Source organism: Thalia democratica, chromosome 7 (genome assembly GCF_965202585.1).
Source record: "Thalia democratica chromosome 7, ktThaDemo2.hap1.1, whole genome shotgun sequence".
NCBI classification, from domain to species: Eukaryota; Metazoa; Chordata; class Thaliacea; order Salpida; family Salpidae; genus Thalia; species Thalia democratica.
In genome coordinates, this window is record NC_139171.1 from 40,861,143 (window position 1) to 40,882,781 (window position 21,639).

General features: G+C 24.5%; 1 protein-coding gene across 1 annotated transcript; it reads right to left on the reverse strand.

The window, feature by feature from the left end:
* Window positions 1-9,862: 9,862 nt before the first annotated feature.
* Window positions 9,863-20,635, reverse strand: LOC145840260 (fatty acid 2-hydroxylase-like). The gene is made up of 7 exons (XM_082947453.1): window positions 20,480-20,635; window positions 19,768-20,131; window positions 17,873-17,961; window positions 14,101-14,264; window positions 13,117-13,237; window positions 12,265-12,396; window positions 9,863-10,983 (listed from the first exon to the last, which is right to left on the reverse strand). Exons 1-7 carry the CDS (start codon window positions 20,589-20,591, stop codon window positions 10,904-10,906), a joined length of 1,062 nt encoding a protein of 353 aa, XP_082803579.1. The 5' UTR covers window positions 20,592-20,635; the 3' UTR covers window positions 9,863-10,903.
* Between the last annotated feature and the right edge of the window lie 1,004 nt (window positions 20,636-21,639).

Consider the following 21,639-nt stretch of genomic DNA (forward strand, 5'->3'; position numbering starts at 1 on the left):
AATTTACAAACCAACTTTAATTAATAAAAAATAAACTAGTGGCCCACACCTAACTCTTGGTATAGCACAATGAGTAACAGATCCAAGCCCACCAAAAAGGATAGTATGTTCTCTAAAGAGAACATACATCATACTTTAGACAAGGTCATCAACCCCGAAACTCGCTGTAGCCAACGTAATATAAACAGAGGGATTAACAAAAGGGGTGTTGACTCACACTCTTCGCGCTGTAGCCAACCTGGTCCATCAGACCAACCACAAGCAACGTGCGAAAGATAAGATCCACAACCTATTATAAATTTAGGTCATGGGGAGGTGAAATTAAAAAAAAGTTTTTTGAAAATCTTTAACTAGGCTACTAGTTTATTTTACTGAAGGCAAGTTAAAATAAGAGAATATCACAGGTCTCTTATTGGAGGAGAAAACAAAACAGTAAATTTGAAAACATCACTGAAACCTGTTTTTTCTTTCATTATTTAAGCTGGTAACCTAAAATTTTCAGGAAGCGTTCCTAGCATGATTTAAAACGATTTTTTTTGACATACTTTGAAAATATTAAGAAAACAATTAAAGTAAAGATTTTAAAAATCTATTTTTAACTAAAAATAAAATACTCTAAACTAAAAAGTCTGTTCCAACAAAATATTTAAAGTTTTATATAATGTGCTGAATAAATTTATAAATATTTGTTCAAATTGAAGAAAAAAAACAGGATTTTGGTGAGTTAGTGTTTGTTTGCTCTTTAACACCTTCCATAAGTAACCTGCTGTACCTCCAAGTTTGACCAGCCACAGATTTAATTTTTTTTTTGATTTAGAATTGCTTAAAGCAATTAGTAGCCTTTATGAAACTCTCAAAAGTTATATCAGACAAAATAGCAGTGTTTCACCCCCTTCCTTTTATGGCCTTAACAATGAATCTTGTTTAATGTCCCTAGTGAGCTGTAAGTTTTTGTTTTAATGATAAACCAGTTGAAATAGTTTTTGAAAAACTAAAAGTTATGTAAAAAGTTTCTAATCAAACAGATAGAATAAAGCTTGTGTAGAAATGTTATTAAATTTTTGAACAAATTACACATACTAAAGTTTTTCTTTATTCTTAAAACAAATAACCATTTTATTAATTATTCCTTGCAATTTAGAAAAAAAAATTCTTGACATTAAATATTAAAATGTATAGGTTATTTTACAACCTTTAGTTTTATTAATTTGCAAATAGTGAATTATTATTTTTTATACACGATTTTCTTTATTTGTTAATTTTGTGTTTTGGAAGCTAAGTCTGACTAAACTTTGCTTTTATGTTAAAAAAAGAGGTCTTAGATAAATAATTGATATTTTTGGTAACTTTTTTTGTTATTATACAAATTTTAGTTTTGTTAGTTTGCAAACAATATACTTTTGCATATATTTTGCTTTATTTGTTATTTTTCTTTGCTCTGCTTAAATTTTTTTATTAGATTTTCAAATAATTAAATGTTTTATATAAATATTACATTTTTTTGACAAATGATCTTTATTACTACCTGTAGGTTGTTTTAAAACTTTTATGCCAAGTCTGAATAAACTTAACATTTTTTTTGTCAATTATATAAAAAAATAGTTGTTTTAGATAAGTATTTTTAATTAGTACTATATTTTTATGATCTTATTATTATTTTTCAAACTACTTGCTCTAAATATTTTTATTTAAAATTTGTTGTTGATTACTTATTAGTATGGTTTTAACTGTAAGTTAAAAAACTTATAATTGTGGAAACACAGAAAGTAAATTATCAATTGTGCAAATACAGAAACTTTTTATATTTTAAATTCAAAAAATAGCTGTAATTGTAAAGAAAGGGTAATGATATATATAAGCAATAGATATACTTTTTAAATATATTTGTTGATTTAGGTTCGAGTTATGATGTACTTAAGAAATATGTTAGAGTTTTTTTTGCTTAAAAGTTTGTCTAGCTCTTTATATACGACAATCATTCTAAAATAAGGGGAAACTCTAGTCATTGTTCATCACAAAAAAATTCAGACACAATGACTTTGATTTAAAAAAGTATTTTATACATAATTTAATCGCTAAATGATAGAGTTTAAATAAAACATGTTTTCTTTTTTGAGTTTACGTTTATTGGATTGGTGCTAGAACTCTTAGAAAAAGTTAGACATTTTAGATTTTTTTAGTCCTCAGAATATATCTCGCAAAAAGAATGCATTTTTTAATCAATTTTTTGAAACATTTTTCTGTGAATTAACTTTATTGCTCAGTGTCTTTGTTCTTTATATTAAATTAGTATTCATTGAGATACAGGCCATTTTTATTTTTTTTCAGTTTTGGTTATTAATTATGGTCTTCCGTTTAGTCAAAAAAGAAGTTTTTAAAGAAAATCTAAATTCACTGAGTAATAAAGATATTTTTGGTAAACACTTTATTATAACAAAGACATTTATAGACCCTTTTGTGGTTTTTTAACTTTCACAACATATTTTATTTTAAAGTGTTTATCAAAAAAATCTTTTTTACTCAGTCAATTTAGGTTGTCTTAAAAAATTTTTTTTTTGACTAAGCAGGAAAACCATGATTAAATACCAAAACTGAAAATAAAAAACAAAATAAAAGCCTGTGTCTTAAAAAACCCTAAGTTTATATAAAAAACAAGGACACTAAGCAATAAAGTTAATTCACTGAAGCATGTTAAAAAAACAATCTTTTTTAAAGAGATATGCTCCGAGGACAACAAAAAGCCAAAATGTCCAACTTTTTCTATGGGCTCTAGCACCAACCCAACAAACCCAAACTAAAAAATAAACATTTTATATTTTAGCTCTATCATTTAGCCATTAAATTCTGTAAAAAATATACTTTAAAACCAAAGAAAAAATAAATTGTTATATCTATTTAATAAATCAAAAACAATGACTCAAATTTCCCTTTATTTTAGAAAGATTGTCCTTCTTTTTCTTACCTTTATAATTTTGTCAAAATGTTTCAAATTAGGGGATTTCTCAGCTTGAAAATGTCAATCTGCAGCAACCCTTAACAAAATTAAAATATATGCTGAAGTTAGAAATTAAGCTTCACATGTTTTATGTTATGTTTCTAAAAAGACACTTTAGGACTATGCTAATATTAAAATTTGTAGAATAATAACATTAAAACTATTTTCATACAACATTAGCAATAAAATAATTTTGCTTAGCTTATGTATCAACAGTGCATTTACAGAATATTATATTTTTACTTACTAAGCAATTTATTTATAAACTCAAAAACAATTTTTAAATTTAATCTAGGACTTAATTTTTTGTTCTTGTATAACATTTTGTATTAAAAATTAAAAAAATGTGATAAAGAAATTGTATCAATTACTAAACAATGTTATAACTGTTCAGGTCGGTTTTGCAGATCTTTAAATATTAAAAATATCAAAATTTGTTGGTAAATTTATTACCTGACCAATCATCAGAAACTTACAATTCTAGCATGATTAAATATTTTCTCATGCACTAAAAAATCGTCAAACGAAAACCAAGGTCACTACAGAATTCAAATGCATCGAATTCGAGAAAACGTTGTATGAGTTGTTTAAACATTTTGTATTGGATAATTACAAAATGTGTTGTATGAGAATTTTAAGTAATAAAAGGAAAGGAATAAGTTTAAACATATACTTTAAATACTTTTAAGATTTACAACTATTAAAGTTAGAAAAAATAAAAGCTAAAAAAATTAGATATTTTAAAACCTACTTAAATTATCTATGCTCTAGGAACATCCAGCTCTTGAAGATTTATATCAAAGTAAATATTTCATATGGAAAAAAAAAGTTTTAATAAAAATGTAAAGTGACAAATAAGATTTTTAAAACATTTTATACAATTATTTTTTCAACTAAAGTATATCGAAAAAAAAAATCTATGGTTTATGTAAACAAATACTAAAAAAATTGACTAGACTAAATTAATTTATTTTAAAGCAAAAATATATTTTTAGTAGATGTGATCTGGTCAAAATGTGTTAAATAACATTATTGTTAATCATTGACAGTAATCGATATTAGCTATTCAGTACAAGTTTAGTTTCATAAAGTAAAAATAGTACTGAATGGCTTTATTGAACTATTTTCATGATGATGATGAAGTGTTGACCATGAATTTTTATACGACCAGAAGTTTTTGTTCGTTTACGATTTGTCAAGCACATGAATACATACTGTGCTTGTTTCATCTCATGAAATGGTTCTGGATGGTCAAAAACTCTTAAACAGTCTTATCACAGAGTCGCCACTTGATTTAGAGAAATTTCTTCAAGATTTTTAAAAGTACACGTTTATGAGTCTATTTATGGTTTAAAGCTAAGTTTAAGGTAAAAACTGTGTTAATTAGTATAACAACATTTAAAAGATACTGTAAAGCTATTTTAAATGTGTTTTTTAATAAAAAAATTTTGATGATGACAATTTTATTTATATGATATATTTTTCGTGTCAAATCAAAATTTTACTACTTGAATTATAAAAATTGTTTATAACTCCAAGTTTTTAGTGTTTTTTGATCAAAATTTCAGGTTTTTATCCAAGTTTTTTTAAATTCCTGTTTTTTTTAGCCTAAAATGTCAAATTTCAGGTTTTTGGCAAATTTGTTATCAACACAAAATAGTTTGAATTTCAAAAATTAATAGAAAAGTTTTCAAATGTGTACTGTTTAAAAAAATATGCTTACTATTTTAAAAAGAGAAGCAAAAATAAATCAAAAATAAAACATAAAAATTCGTAACACGATTAAATGCTTAGAAACTCGACGGATTCAAAAAAAATATTAAAGCTGTAACATAAACAATTTGAAAATATTATGTGAGTTAAGTAAGACAAACGAAAAATTCTGGTTTTTAGCAACAATAGTTCGTAATTATACAAACATAAAATGTATAAGAAGATCAAAAAACATGTTAAATGAAACTAAAAACAATATGACATTTTACTCAGAACAGCTTATCATAAAAAATGATAAATAAGTAGTATTTTAGTTGTAGATTAAATGTTTATTAGTACCATAACAAAAGCTAATTGGCTTGTTATAAGTTGTTCTAGGGCAGGGGTCGGCAAACTGCAGCCTGCGGGCCAAATGCGGCCATCAAAGTCAAAATCTGCGGCCCGCGAGCTCTTTAGCCAAAAACTTACATTTTTAAAATAATAAAAACTAAAGAATTTCTAATAAAAACTTATGGTTAGGCTTTTAATCTAATAACTTATCTTTATTAGTGGCCTAATTTTGCCTTTTTATCAAAATTTTGATCTTAAATACTATTTTTATACTGATTACTAAGTTTTTTTTAGATAAATGCGGCACTTAAAGATCTTTTTAAAAATAGTGCGGCCCGCGAGCAATTTATTCTCGAAAAATAGGCCCGCGAGTTACATAAGGCTGCCGACCCCTGTTCTAGGGGTATGATTCGCTTTGGAGTACGACTCGATAACCGAAAAGTTTTTTCGTGCACCAGGTCCTAGGACCAAGTATTTTGAGTGCTTTTTTTGTTGTTTAATAAACAATAGTTCTATACCTATATACTAGACTATATCAAGATAAACTTCGTAAGAAAACAGTAAAATAAAATACTAAAATTGTTTACTTCATTAGAAATGTTATAAAAATAAAATGAATACAAAACTAACTAACATATTTCTTTTTTTAAATAGTAATTTAGTTGGTAATTTAAATATTTAAAGCAATTATATCAAAGATTTTGTAAATGTACCTTTACAAAAAATCTACTTGATTAAACTGAATATAATATAAGTACAATAAAAATTGCTCGATCTGTTGTTCTATAAGTCATTAGTATGTATCAGATACAATAGAGGATCTAAAATTGAGTTTTGTGGTACTCTAAAATTAATGCTTTCACAAGTTGAAACAAATCCTCCAAAATTGTTTTCTTAAAGTAAAATATGACCTTAACAACAAACTTCTTTTCCCCCTTTTACCGTAACATTCTAATTTGACTAAGAAAGTTCCTCTACCCACACTACCAAAGGCTTTACTTAGATCTTGTAAAACTGCACACACAGCTTCACTTTTATCAAATAAAGGTAGAACTACTTCAAAAAATCTTGACAAAGCTAACTTTCTCTGAAACTAATCTGAGAATAAGAAAGTATACTCGAGTTTATACTATAATTGTAGTTTTAACGTGCTTTTACACTAACATACCCATTTTAAATAATTCAAATAAAAAAATATTTTTTAAAGGTTTTTAGAAAATCTCATCGCTGTTTAACAAATATACAACTTAGTTATATGTTTTTGTAATATTTAAATGTACTTCGTTTATACAAGCGCTGAAAGCCATACCAAGGGTAACCATATCACTAGACTAGAGGTCGGCAGGCAGTTGGTGTTCGCGGGCCAAATTTCAAGTTTCAAAATCCTTGCAGGCCAAATTTTAGTTTTAGTGACATTTAAATAATCTATTGGTTTTAGTTTTAGTCACACTAACAAACTACTTTTATTTAGTTTAAATTTTAAATGACTTTTAGCTACTCATAGAATGCCTATTTAATTAAACATAAGTAATGGAAAAAAATTTACATTGACTAGTATACTTAAGTCTTAATAAATTATGTACTATTTTAAACAGATAATTAGTTTATTTTAACACTTTTGTTATTTTACTTGCAACCTAACTCTCTATAACCGCTTGAAAAACTTTATGGGTCACTTTTACACAATTTTTATATTATCAACCACTTTTTCATAATTGAAAAATATATTAACATTTGAAAATAATTTTTGCGTTTTAAATAATTTTCACTCTCCAAAAAAATATCAATAACTAGCTAATTTTAAAAATATTAATACCTATTTGTATTGTAAAAAACTAAAACAAACTTTTTAACATAATAAATGCTTGAATACTTAAATAAAATACCTTGTTAGTAATCAATTAGTCTTTTACATGGTCGCCACTTTAAAATCAAAAATGTCTGAGTTACATCAAACCAGCCTAAGTTTATTAAAAGTTTAAAAACCAAAAACTTGCTTAAAAAAACAAAAGCTTAAATACCTAACTAAAATATCATCATTATAAAAAGTACATAATATGTAAAAAGACTTGTAAAACTTATTAATTAACAATCAATAAACTAAACTACATTTATAAAAACTGTTCTGATAATTCGAAGATTATTCACAGTATTTGAAATAAAATTTTTACACATACTTAAATTTTTAAAATGTGTTTGACAGGTTTAACCTAGTGTGAGTTTTTTGAAATTTTGAAAATGTTTTGAATAAAGTTCACGAAAAAAAGAAATAACGAATTTCATAACAGTGAAATAAATATATAAAGCAAAAAAAAGTATTATCACAAGTTAGCTTGAATGGACAGTTAAGTTTCTTAAATATTTTTAACAAAAGTTCAAATTTTAATTAAGCCATAAATGAAGTAGAAACTTATTTTTTATTGAGCATTGTAGAAATTATCTATTGCTTTATATGCAATAAAAATATTGCATTTTAAACAAAGGAAATGTGAAACAAAAGACGAACTACAAGACTTACAAAACGTTGATTAGGAGTTATTGCTAGAAACGAAAAAAACAAAGCGTTAAGTTAGTTTCAACAAAGCACATGATTATCTTCAGTAACTACAGACTAATCAGAAAAAGTTGTCAAGGCAAGTTATAAAATAGCAAAAACGTTTACTAAAAAAGGAGACACCGTTTGGAATTGAAATCGTTTTTAAGTTATTTGTGTTTGCAGTAGTAAAATTATTTTGTACATATCTTTAATGACAACAAAAAGTCGTGTTTAGGAAATGTCTGAAGATTATAAAGTCGCATAAATCAAATTAAGACTTTAATCGATAGTTAAGATGAAAGCACTGATACAACAAATACTGCTTATCTGAGAATATTTATTAGAGGTGTTTTTACTAACTTAAATATTATTTTTAAACTATATCAGTTGATAAAATGAGAATCTCTGTACATTGGTGTGCATAAGGATTAATTTAAAGTGCACAGAAAAGTTCTATATAAATCAAAATGTGTCAAAGCCAAAATCAAATAAACGTTATTTCTTCTTATTATTTTAAGTTTTTTTGTGTACATTTAACTAAAGTATATAGTGATATAACATCTATAAAAGAAACTTAGGTATAAACTAAATGTTAAACAAAATACCTAATTTGTATAGAAATGTACATTTGAGTTAATTACTGTGTATTTTTTGCCTACGATAAAAGAACAGTATACTGCAAAACTATATAAATCTGATTACCTACAAGGAAGGTTAAAGATATGAAAAATTTAAAATAGGTCATTATACTTAAAACGACTATCATTACTTATTTTGTAAAAACTTTATTTCAACATATCTTAAAAAAAAAAACTTTAGTTCTCATTATTTTAAATGTTTTTGTGTATGCTCAAATGAAACATATAGTGATAAAATATCTTTAAAATAAACTTAGATATAAACTACATGTTGTACAAAATACCTAAACTGTAAATAAATGACATTTTAGTTAACTACTGTACATTACTTTTATACACAATGGAAAACATTTGCATTTAGTTTGTTTACTGAATAGGTATTGAAAAAATAAATAACTGAGTCCTCGTACTTTTAACACTCTTTTTTCAGATCATAAGTTGCTATTGTAAAAATAAATTTATCATGAAACTGAGAAAAAAAAAACACTGCTTGAATGCTAGTCTGCCTTTTTCACATATTTAAGCCAAAAGAGTAAAGTTTTTAGTTATTTCAAAATGTTACACATTGACTTAAAACGAAATTGGTCAAATTTACTAAATTACCAAAATATTTAACTTAAAATATATTTTTGCTCAGCGGGCCACATTTACATGCTCGCGGGCCGCATTCCATTCAAAAAAAAACGTGCTCGCGGGCCGACCCCTGCACTAGACAAAACTGTATAAATATTTCACATTTAATCTTCAATACTTTTTACCATTAATCTTTTAAAAGGGTTTTTTTTATCGGTATAACAAACTATTATTTCCAATTCAAACTTATACTGCTTTGACTTTAAAGCATAAGAATAGTTTCAGTGCAATACACAATTTTCGAACAGTATTTTAAATAAGATAGCAAACAGTTTTTGCACTATATCAAAAATTAAAAAAAAGGACTTTACACTAAATAATATAAAATCTTTAGTGTTTATAGGTGATAAGTTATCAAAGCTTACTTTTTACAAATACTTAAAAAAATAGCTGCTCTTTCCGCAAGGATGTAGTAGAGATTATCTACATTACATAACTTAGTTATTTACATTTCAAGTTACAGCACATAGTGCAAGTCTACATAAAACGTAACCTTAAGAAAGGCTAAAAGTGTTTTAAAAATGTAAACACATTTGGTAGTTTAGGAAAAAGTATTAATAAACAAAGTTCAAATGATTGCATAACACCCTGCTACCAAGGAGTGGCTTACTTTACACATGTTTTGAGAAAATAAAATTTATTTGTGCGTTAAACTGCTTTGAAATATAACTTTTTATTGTTCTTCATACATACTTTTATAAGTTAAAATCTAAGCAGAAGTTTACCGTACAACTTATGTAGTTAGAATCGTTTCACAAAAAGCTCGACTGAATACGCTATATAGTTAAAAATATGACTGTAATGAATTACCTAACTCGGACAAAACCGCCCACGGGAAATATTTAGATTATTTCACGTGATTATAAAAATTCAACGCCAAACTATTTAAGTCTATAACTTTTGTTTTACATAGCTACCTTAAAAAAAAAAAACTCAACAAGTCAAACCTGCAGTCGTTTAATTTGAAAACTGAAAGAAATTAAGGGAGATATTGTGATTTTAAAAAGATGATTAGAATTACTGCACATTTAATGACATATAATATAGTTAGCTTCTAAATATTATTAAAAAAAATTTTTTTAGTAAGTAAAAGTAAAGAAAATTCATTGAGAATAATAAAATATTTTAGTACCGTGTGAATTAACGTTTTAAATTTAAGTTTAATTAGTTTAAAATTCAATTGGTGATATTTTAACAAAATATCTAAAACTTTTACAAATGAAATGTATTTCAAAAATTGCTAGTGAGCTGCTATGTTTATTAAGAAAGAAACAAAAAATTGTGTACTACAAATCTGTTGCAAAAATGTAATTTGTGCAAAAATTTCAAAAGCTGTTCAAATTAACTTTTACAGATTCACCACGCTAATAAAAATAGACTTTGCTACACAATTTGAATTTAAAATAATAAAATTAACTTGATAAAACTAACTATGCATAGAAAGCAAACAGCTGTATATATTTGTGCTAGACATACAGCACACTAAAATTTAACAATTTTAAAAACGTAATTTTCTCATACTTAAAGTTTGACATCACTTTAAAACTAAAATGCATATTTTACACAATAAGTTTTATAGTTACAGTTAAAAAAGTATTAATAAAATAAAAAAAAGTTGTTCTTTATGTTCAAATTATAAAAATAAGTTTGACTGAAGTTCGTATTGCTAACATTTAGCAAGTTTGACAGGTTTATATTATTTCATATGCATTTAAAACGGATATTTCGAAAATTTCCTACGTAAAAGGCGTTTCACACGTAAAAGACACTTAAATAAGTCGATTACACGTTTACAGCAATTAGAATATAAATAAAAACGCACGAATCGTTGGGTGGTTTCTACTTTAAAAGAAAAGTTTGAAAACAAACTCGAATACGAAAACGCAAATACATTTTTGATTTTCAAGTGATAAAGCTGTGAAACACTACAAAATAAAATAAAAACTCAGCTGCGATTGTCGTCAATTATACATAATTATATTTGAGGTTGCGAAAGTTGAAATCAAATTACGAACAGGTAATAACTTAAAAGGCGGCCTAAATTAAGGATTACTTCTCTCAATAATCCTTGGGTTTCTTGTCCATGCTTATTAACGTTTGAAACGGGTAGTCCCAAATTTTACTGGAAATTCCAAAACCTGGAAGATAAAATGAAGTTTAATTGTAAAAAACTTAATTTTGTAAAAAAACATTTAAATAAATATTTAAACTATGTTTTTGAACTTCATTCGTACAATTTTTTTTAATTAGAAGTAAAAATAGCTTTATTATTACGATCAAATATGGAGAATTGCTCACTTTAGAGAGTAACGGATTGACTTTAAATGGCTAATAGTTGCTATTTGTTTTGTTATTAATATTTATTTAGGGTTTTGAATACATGAGTATATCACGTATGAAAATTATAAAAGTATATAACTTTTTGATATGTAAAACTTTGATTTAAATGAAATTTAAGTATTTGAACATGAAAGTTTTAAAGCTTTAGAATAACCATTTAAATTTATTTTTAAACGAATTAGATACGTTAAATACATAAAATAATAGTTTCTAAAAGTTACAATAACAACATAATAAAACTTTTAAAAATTGAATTCTAGGAAAACTGTGCGTTTTGATGCGAAGTATAAAAATGAGTAATATATATTTTTTTAAACAACTAAAGGGCACGTCTCAAACTGATTTTGCAGTATCTTAAAGTTTATCTGCATAAAAAATTGGAAAAAATTATAAGAAATATAAGTTTTTAGATTCTAACAATCATTCAGACTATAGTTTGTTAAAAAATGCAAAAACTCGATGTTAATAAAAATATACCTTTTGTTTTTACTTTCTCCATAAGCTTATAACAATTACAAATAACTTTAACATTTAATTTATGTTTATATGCTTAAAAAAAATAATACTTTTAAGTAAGATATTTAAGTATAAAATAAATAAAATAACTTTATTTAAGATTTTTTCTAAACATGATGATTATGAAAGCTACATTTAGTGTTAAAAAAAGATAAATGATTTGAACTTAATTAGATAAAGATCGACGAAAAGCTTTTTTTGTAAAACATCAGTTTTTATTAAAAAACAATAAAATGAAAGTTTATCAGTTAATCTATTTTATTGGCATTGAAACATAAACATATTTAGTTTATTTTAACTTTATTCAGTTTTTATCACTAAAGACGGTACCCTAGACTTTATAAGTTTTACAATGTATATCATTAATTTTCTATTATTAGAAGTGAATACGTACACAAAAGAACCTTTGAATAACCATGATTTATAGCTTTAGTTTTTTTACAAAAAAATACTTGAGACAAACATTTTCTCAAAAACAGTAATTTTGTACATCTGTAAAAAAACATAATAAAGCACCGATAGCTTGTACAATACAAAAGTTTAAATATTTACTGAAAACAAACCTAGTTCTGGCGATTCAAAGTGGTGTCTGACATGGTAACCTCTCAACTCATCGAAATAACCTCCCCTGGTAGGATTTCCATAGTGAAGGTAATAATGACACATATCATACATCACATAACCACATATGATACCTTGATTTGTTTTTTGAATAAATTATTCTGTCTTCATTTATGTTTATTTTAATTTAAAAAACTTTATTGTCAATGAAGATATCTAATAAAGTATAACATTTTTAAACGAAATTCTTTGAAATAAACTACAGTTTTTTTTTTTACTTTAAAAAACTAAATAAATAAAAAGGATTTATGGTTGGTACAAGGTCATGTTAATTCTGATGTCTCAACATAACGATAAGATAACTTATATATACTTTAATAAATTCTAAAAATATATTTTAATATTTAAATTTTATAGAGTACAATAAACAATTTTTTAATTACCAATAATTAACTTATTTCTTTAGCCTTACTAATAGATCTAAAACTTTCAAGTTATGCCACTAGTGATTTTTTGAACTATAAGTACTGCAACATATTTTTTTAAATTTTATATAGTTATAAAAAAACTATGTTTTTACAATAAAATACTTTTAATAAAAATAAAATACTCGTTTATACTACTTTTGATAGAGAACGGCTTACAGCTTTTTAACACCAAAGACTTAGCTATGAATTTAGCATTAAAAAAAATTAACAATAAATTACACTATCAAGCAAATTTATCTATTCTAAGTTTAACCCAACATTGCGAATTCTAAAGTAATACTTCTACCAAATTGTACGTACATTTCATAAAAATTTAATTCTTACAGTAGTGTTTATTTTATTACATGTTACAATAAAGCGTCATACCTGACAATAGAGTGTGAAGAATTGAATAAGGTAAGACGATATACATCATTGTGTAAAATATTGCCAACATAACAAAGGCTGGTACCGGTGGAAAAACAAGCCTGTATTTGTCGAACGGAACCTATGTGTTTATTTATTTATAGATTTAATAACACTTAATAATTTGAAAAAGCTGCATTATGCTAATTTACTAATATTGTGTAAATAAAGTGTTTTAAGTAATCCAATTTTATAAATGAAACATCTACAAGCGTATTCAAAAAAACATTGTATATTACTTATTATTTTTTACTGGAAGTTAAATTTAAAAAAGTTAGTATAATTTCTCGAGATTTTATTGTTTATGTAAATATAGGTCAGACAAAATTAAAAGCAACATTATGTTAGGTGACAATAAGTAATAATTTTATTACCTCTTAACAAGCTAGAAAATATAAAATGTTTCTATTCATAAACTTTAGTTGATAAATATTAATTTATAAATACAACCTAATAAACTTATACCAGTCATACTTAAGTTTTATCAATTCTAATACTACAACATAAAAAAACGAAACAAAATAACACATAAAACTACAAATATTTTTTATACGCTCTATAATAAAATTCGAATAATAATGTAAATGATCATAGCTTTTGGGATTAGTTTTATAGCTTCGGATTACTTAATTATGCTATAATTATGCACTTAATTAAAACATAAAACTTTTAAGTTAATATATTTCAAACAAATAAGTATAAAAATCAAACAATTTTTTTTTATTCCTCAATTAAAATGACTATAATCTTAAAAATTACTACTGTAATTGGTAAGTGTTGAACAGCTTCTTATATTTAAACAAATAATAACAATTATTATAATAATTATAATAACGAAATGCTTTATTTAAAAAGTCTTTATAGTGATTTATGAGACTAATATAAATTATTAGTAAAAATACTAATTACTTCTATCAGTATTATGTAAAAAAAAAACAAGCAAACTTTGTGGTGTTGACCATGGAGCAGAAAATGCAGAGTTATAAGAGAGTAGCTGTCGACCGGAGGATTGCTGTGAAATAGCCATCTATGAAGCGAGTATTCTAAAAATGTCCAACTGAATATTCCAGCCACAAATAACAAGCCAGTTAGTGTGAGTAGAGGGGAGCCTGAGTTATAAATAAGAGCATATAAACCAAAAAGCATTATTAAGTATATCAAAAAAACTTGAAACAGAGCTGCCCAAGGTTAAAAATAATTCTATGTCTTCTCAATTTTTTCCCGGTTTTGGAAAGTAGAAGTCTTTTTGTTTTAATTTAAAAATTGAAAATATACTGTAATTATACGTGTTTTATATCATATAAAATCTAAATGATACAGAAAAAACAGTACTTGATAGATTTTAGTAACTGATCAAAGTTTTATCATTTCAGATGTAAAAACATTTAAAACTCCAGGTTTTTTAGTTATTTTTGTTTAATCTTAGGTTTTTCAAGGTTGTTTTGCCTAAACTGTCAAATTCAAGATTTTCCAGGATTCCAGGATTTTTGGCAGCCCTGTTATAGTTATCCTTATAAAGCTAACAACTATTTTATTTAGTTAACTTTTTTACCAAACCATAATTGTATAATACTACTGTAATCGAAATATACTAGCATAAAATTAAAAACAATTAAGTAGAAATTTTAAAATAGCAGTTACAAAAATATTAATTAGAAGAACAACAATAATATTAGCCAACTTTAGCCTAGAAAAACTTATGTAGTAATAATAGTACAGTAATAATCTGTGCATTGTTTTCATTTTTTTTGCATGCAAATCATTAAATATACCATTCAATTACAAAACTAAAAACAAAAAATTTAAGCTAATTAAATCGTGCAAATTTAACAAAAATTCGTAATAATCTATTAAGACTAGACAGTTTTCAAACATAAATACCAGAATATTTTTAATTTTATTAAATCTAATATTAAAAAATGTTTTTTTAATTTGTAGAGATTTTTAAGTAAAAATTTAACCTACATACATATTTGAAAACTTCCTTTGAAAAATTATACAAAATTAATATTTTCAAACTCACATAAATATTTAAAGTATACGATCTAGCTTAATATTAAAAAAAATATTAATTACTTATCATATATGGGAAATTGAAATTCTAGAACGAACTTTTAAGTTTTTATACATATGTCAAAATAACAATACATCTACTTGCACTTTAACTCTTAATTTGAAAGGACTTTGAATGACTATCTATCTAATATTACTATCTTAGAAATCTATGAAATGAGCATACAGTAAAAAAGTTTGTTTGACTTTCTCAAATCTATTACATTAGATAGTTTAGTACTTAATTTTTGATCATGTGGCTAGTAAACTTCCTCAGTTACATATATTCAAAAGCATTCACTTTATAACTTTGTGCAAATGTTAGTTTAAATGTGTAATAAGAAACCATTTATACGTATAATATTTTAAATTAGTATATAATAAAAGCTGGAACTGTTTTAATGTATTACCTAAGTATCTAAAACTATTATGTTACCAATGTAAGATTTTAAACATTATTATTATTAAATATCTTTTAAAAAGCTACACTTAAACCCATAAGTAATAAGTGAACAAAATTATTGATATTTCCAAAAATATTAATATTGTTAATATACTCTTTATTTAAAAATCAGTTATTTTATTATCCATAACAGTTATCATTAAACAATTGTTTTACACAAGCTTTAATTCAATATTTAATAAACAAATAAACAATTAAAAGTTGCTCAAAATGAATCATAAGCATGATACTTTTGACGCTTATAACAAAAACATTATATCATAACAATTAAATTTTAAAACTAAATTTTTGTGTAAAAGCTAGCTTCAACTTCTTATTTGCTTAAAACTCAGTTAATAACTTTATAAAAAACTTCAATATTATAAACTATTTATTCAAGGTTCAAATAATTTAAACATTAAACAAATATATGTTGTACTTGTTTATGTGTTAATTGTACCATAATTATAAAACAAAAAAAAACAAAATTGAAAATGTTTAAATATAAATAGTTATATACATTTTGCAAAAATCTAAATTCAAATGATCAAAATGGTGCAACAATCTGTTTTTGTTGTTATCTATTACATTTTTATTACAAAATATTAAAATAACTAAGTGACTATTATATAAATATGAAAGATACCATTTCAACTAAAAATAACTAAATGACGAAGTTGACAAATTTACTCACAAATATTAAAAATATTCTAATCTAAGTTTTATAAGTGCTGAAAATAATTTTATATTTCAGACTATTTACTTGTCTATATACAGCGTTGTTACTACTCAGTTTAAAATGGTCTATTTTATACAAACTGTTTCTATATTGAAAACTTTCTATTAAATTTTAAAATACGTAAAACCGCTTTAAGCCGTAAATAAATCAAAACTTATATTAGCACAAAGACAACATGTTAAAAAAGGTCAATATACTTATAAATATTAATTAACCTTTACATTTCTTCAATAGTAAAAATTAAAACTTATGTATTGTAGTAAACTTTTATTACTTTACAATGTATTTATTCATTAGTACTGATCTCTCTACCATGACTAAACAAAATTCAAAAACAGAACTTGTTTTAAATAATTTTTTTTTCAAATTTTACATAACTACTTCAAATAATAGAAAATTAATCATTTTTTCTTTCCTAAAAAAATTTACATTTTAAACTTTGCAAAAATAAAAGTTAACAGTTTCCAGACAATTAAACAAATATAACTGTACTGTAAAGATTAGTCTTCGACGTTTTAAAAACTGTGCGATGAGGCAGTAAATTACTTGAATGTAAATTATGTTTACATTAGACTATAAACTATGTAAATTATTATAAAACAGACACTTCTTAATTTTTAGTGTATAACATATAAACAACATGCTAAGAACTGTTAATCTATCTTTTAGTTGTATTAAAAAAAGACAAAAATGTAATTTGAAAATAAAAAAAGTTCAGTAAATAAATTGTCTGTGCACAATAATATAGTTTGTACGCATACTACTGCGCACAGGTGCACACCATGAAGACTACTGCAGTAAACAACTCAATTCTTATTCAAAATAAATCAAAAAGCACATACCATAGTATTTTTTAAATTATATTTAAGATCAAAGGCAATTTTCGTAAAGGTTTAATTTTAACTGGTTGATATGTAATCTTTAAATATAATTTAAAACAGTATTTAAAAACTTTAAATAACGTACATTAGTTTATAACTATAAAAATATAAAAATAGTTCACAATTGTTAGCAGTTACATGTTGGAATTGTTAGATCAGTATCTTTTAATAATTGTTTCTTTTTATAAATGTAGACAGATATCATTTAAAAACGTTAAATATTTTACTTAAGAATTTAAAACGTGTTTAAAAATAATCAAAAACGTCATTTGAAACTAAAAAATAACTATGGTTATTGAACCTAAAAATAAGTTTTGAATTCGATTATATGTTGACCCAACCTAATGAGTTTGAAATTTACTTCTAAAAACATTAAAAAACAAAAACATCATTTGTTTTCATTGTGGAAAGTTTATAGCATTAACAAAATGTTAACTTTCTTTAGTAATCTAAATTTATTTGTTACATAAATGAATAGTCTAACAAAATTACCTGGGGTTTACTAAAATTTATGGAAGCCTTAAAAATAAACATGGAATAGATCAATGAACAGATATCATAAATCTAGAAACTAAAACAATAAAAATTAAATTCATAATTTACCTGATAAATGAAGATTTGACGATATATCATGAAATCCTGTCCACAAAAGAAAAGATATCACTGGTATCCAAACCATAGGCACAACATACCTGATTAAAGTAACACATTAAATAAAACACTTCTTAAAACTCTCAAGGTTTTTTATATTAGACTACAACAAAAAGAGTTATTAAATTACAAAATTGAAAAAATGATTAGAAATATTTTACAAATCGAAGCAAGTCAATGTGAACAATACCATGCAGTGTATCACTTAAATTTAAATATATTTCTATATAGCTTTTAATTAAAAAATAATTACAAAATCTTAATCCTAAATGAAATGTAATACTTGTGAATCCATTAAATTTTATAATTGCTATAATTTAAAAAGTATTAGGTAAGCTGTTTTCTTTGTTACTAAAAAAAGTGAAATAATTTTTTTTTGCATTTCATACAAATACTTTTTTAAGAATTTTAATCATATACATAATAAACCAAGTAAAACTTTTCTATTTCAAAAAACCTGAATTTACCTTTATATAAAAATGTAATAAAATAAATACTGCCGTCTTCTGCTTGAGTGGGCACTTTTTATAAAAAAAAAGTTCAAAATGCGAACATAGATAACTTGTTACTATTTTTTTTTTAATATTGTAAGGGAAATTTCCTAAAATATTAAGGTATTTATCTCAATAGGTTTTTAGTGATTTTTATTTATTTGCTAATTTAGTTTCCTCCTTCTATATGGAACATATTCTATTCCACGAATTTAACCAGTTATGTCTCAAAAATTAGTTTGAATATTAAAATACTGTGAAAAACAACTTAAAGCTTAGTTAAAACTTTACAAATTAAGGTCAAGCTGTAAAAATATGATTTACACAAACTTAATTTCAAAAACAAGTTCATTGATTTTTTATATTCTGAAAACATTTAATTTTTAAAGTTTTAAATAAAAGCCTAAATTAAGTAACTATTCATTTAACATTTAAACATTCTTTTGATTAACCAAAATTTAGGAGATAAAAAATAAAAGAATAACATTTATAAATCTAAAACAACAGTAACAACAACAAGCAAAGTTTTGCTAAATTCAACTGGCCTATGTTTCTTTGTATTAAACTAATAACCTAGTTTTATGGAAAAGTTCATGAAGGTTTTTCAAAGTTTATACTTAGAACATCACAACAAACTAGTTTTGTTTGGATCTTTTATAACAAACATATAAGCAATAAGTACTTTTTATCATTTAAATTCGAAACATGCACATAAATTAAGGGCATAAAGGTGTATATCACTATTTTTACAGTTTGTTATTATTTTGTTGAGTTTTAATAAAGCTACAAGTTGCTTTTCACAGATTTGTAAAATTTTCGAAATGGTTTTTTAGATATAGTTGGTCAAAGTTAGAGACTACAATAGGTTTTTTATGGGAGGCGCAAACTTAAATAGTAAATAACTATAAATCAAAAAAAAATTACCTCCTCCTACGTTTTTTGAGATAATTATCTCAAACTTTCAGAAAATGTTCCTTGCAATATTTATAAAATTCTGTCAGAACAAAATTTAGAAAATTTAAAGTAAAAACTTTATGACAAAAAATAATAATTGTTTATACAGATTTTTATAACCAACTGAAACAACTGTATGGCAAAGTTTGTTAACTATATACTAAAAGCTCTGTAATAAACTTTATTTAATTAATGGTACACAAGTTTTCTGTTTGAAGTACACGCATTACTTACTGATAATTTTTCTATTTATTATAGTTATAGTGAAAATTATACAGTAAAAAATTCTTATTTTAAAGTTAAAAAACAATAATGTACCTTTAATTAAAGACATAAACTTTACCTAGCATAAAAACAATTACTACTAAAAAATTCAGTTTACATTAACTAATTCAAACATACCACTTAGTTTTAGAGAAGTATTCACAAAAATCGCTATAAAAGAGTCTTAAAGGTACATCAACAGGTTCATCTATCCAGTTATGATATTTTGCTCCTAAATGACCTACTTGCCACAAAACCGGCTTATCCCAATCAACTAAGTCCTTAGCTGAAGTTTGATTTTTCTTCTGAACTTTTAAAATGTTGTTTTCTACAAAAACTTGGTTGTCACTTTCTTTAAGAGTTGTGTTCTCTTTGGGTTCATAGTCACCTATGTAGTATTGTTCTAGCCATCTGTAGGCATTCTTACTGTGTTTATGTGGCCCCTCAGCCATTACCTTGGTAATGTCTCGTCCATGACGACAACTTAAAGTCTTTTCACCTCCTTCAAGTTATTACTTTTAAAACATACTGCTTAAACTTTTAAGTACTAAAAAATATATGAAAATAAAAAGAGTTTAGTTCAATAGTTATTATATCAAAGTTAGTGTATTATTATATAAAAAATAAGACTAGTTCATTGAAAAAAAACTTTGCACTCTACAAAAGTAAGTCAAATGAAACCCTTACTATTTGTTTGTAAAACCTAATTTTAAATTACCTTTTATATTTAGTATTTTTGTTTTAAGAATTTTTTCTTTTTATAGTTAAAATAGGTATAAATGCAATAAGGATTTTCTGTTTATAAAATATTAAAGTTAAAGTTGATAATAAGTAAACAAAATTAAATTACCTGGATGAATAGTTACAAATTTAGTTACATCATATACTTTATTTTGATAGATTACAATAGTTTGCTTAGACTTGTCCACTTGCTTTATATGAGTTGAGCTTATTAAAACCATTTCCAATAACTTACACAAAAAAGCAATTGTACAAAAAATATTTAAAACCTGAAAATATACATAAAAAATTAACATATCTACTTTGAACAAGCAATAATAAAAATGCATAAGCAAAAATTATTAACTAAAAAATTTGTATTAGAAAAAAAAAATTATTGCATGTAAACTTTAACTCAATAAATCTTTGAGGCTGTTTAAAAAATGAAACACAGCTTTGTCTATATATTATTATTTATAACTAAACTACTTTAAAAACTTTAAACACAATCTGTATATACTTTTATACTATAGTATTTATAGTTTTGTACAACAACAGTTTTCCAGATAACAATTTTTAAATGAATAAGTTCATAAAATATAAACCTACAATCTGTAGGCAAATAGGTATATATATTTTATTTTTGTTTTCAAAATATATAATTATAAGTCTTAAATCAATCAACTAACAAATTTTTTTAAAGTTTTGTTAGCTAATAAATATTTCCACAAAAAAAAAGTATTGATAATGAGTACCTTAAAAAAGTTAAAAAAAATGAACATTGCATGAAATTAGGAATTTTAAACTTATGCAAGCAAAATGAACTAGTTATTTTAGAAAATCAAAGAACAGAATCGTAATTTAAACACTCAGACTGCCTCAAATAGTAAAGCAATATTTTATATAACTGTTCAAAAATATAGGTTTAATCGTTTGCTAACAAAAGATCCTAGTGAAGTAACTTCACTGGGTTATAAATTAAAACAAATTGTAATCTTCCTTTATTGTACCAACACATGTTTCTGTGTGTTAACGAATCAAAACACTTCAACTGGGTAACATGTATACACCTACTTTATTCTATGCTTCTATTCTTTCATTACAGTAATATTTTTTTACAGAACCCAGTTGAAGTGTGTTGATTCGTTAACACACAGAAACATATGTTGGTACAATATTTTATATACCTTTTTATCAATAAAACAAAAGGTTTGCCACACTTTGAGTAAAAAAACTGCTGTGAGTGACCCAAAAATCCTCTGAGTGACCTTAAACTGCCCTGAGTCACCC

Excerpts from the sequence above, each read along its gene's own strand:
- LOC145840260 (XM_082947453.1), bottom strand. The coding sequence starts at position 20,591 with ATGGTTTTAATAAGCTCAACTCATATAAAGCAAGTGGACAAGTCTAAG. Across the intron at positions 17,962-19,767 it reads TACTTCTCTAAAACTAAGTG|GTATGTTGTGCCTATGGTTT; the intron begins GTATGTTTGAAT and ends TACTTTAATCAG. Across the intron at positions 12,397-13,116 it reads TCTTCACACTCTATTGTCAG|GTATCATATGTGGTTATGTG; the intron begins GTATGACGCTTT and ends AAACAAATCAAG.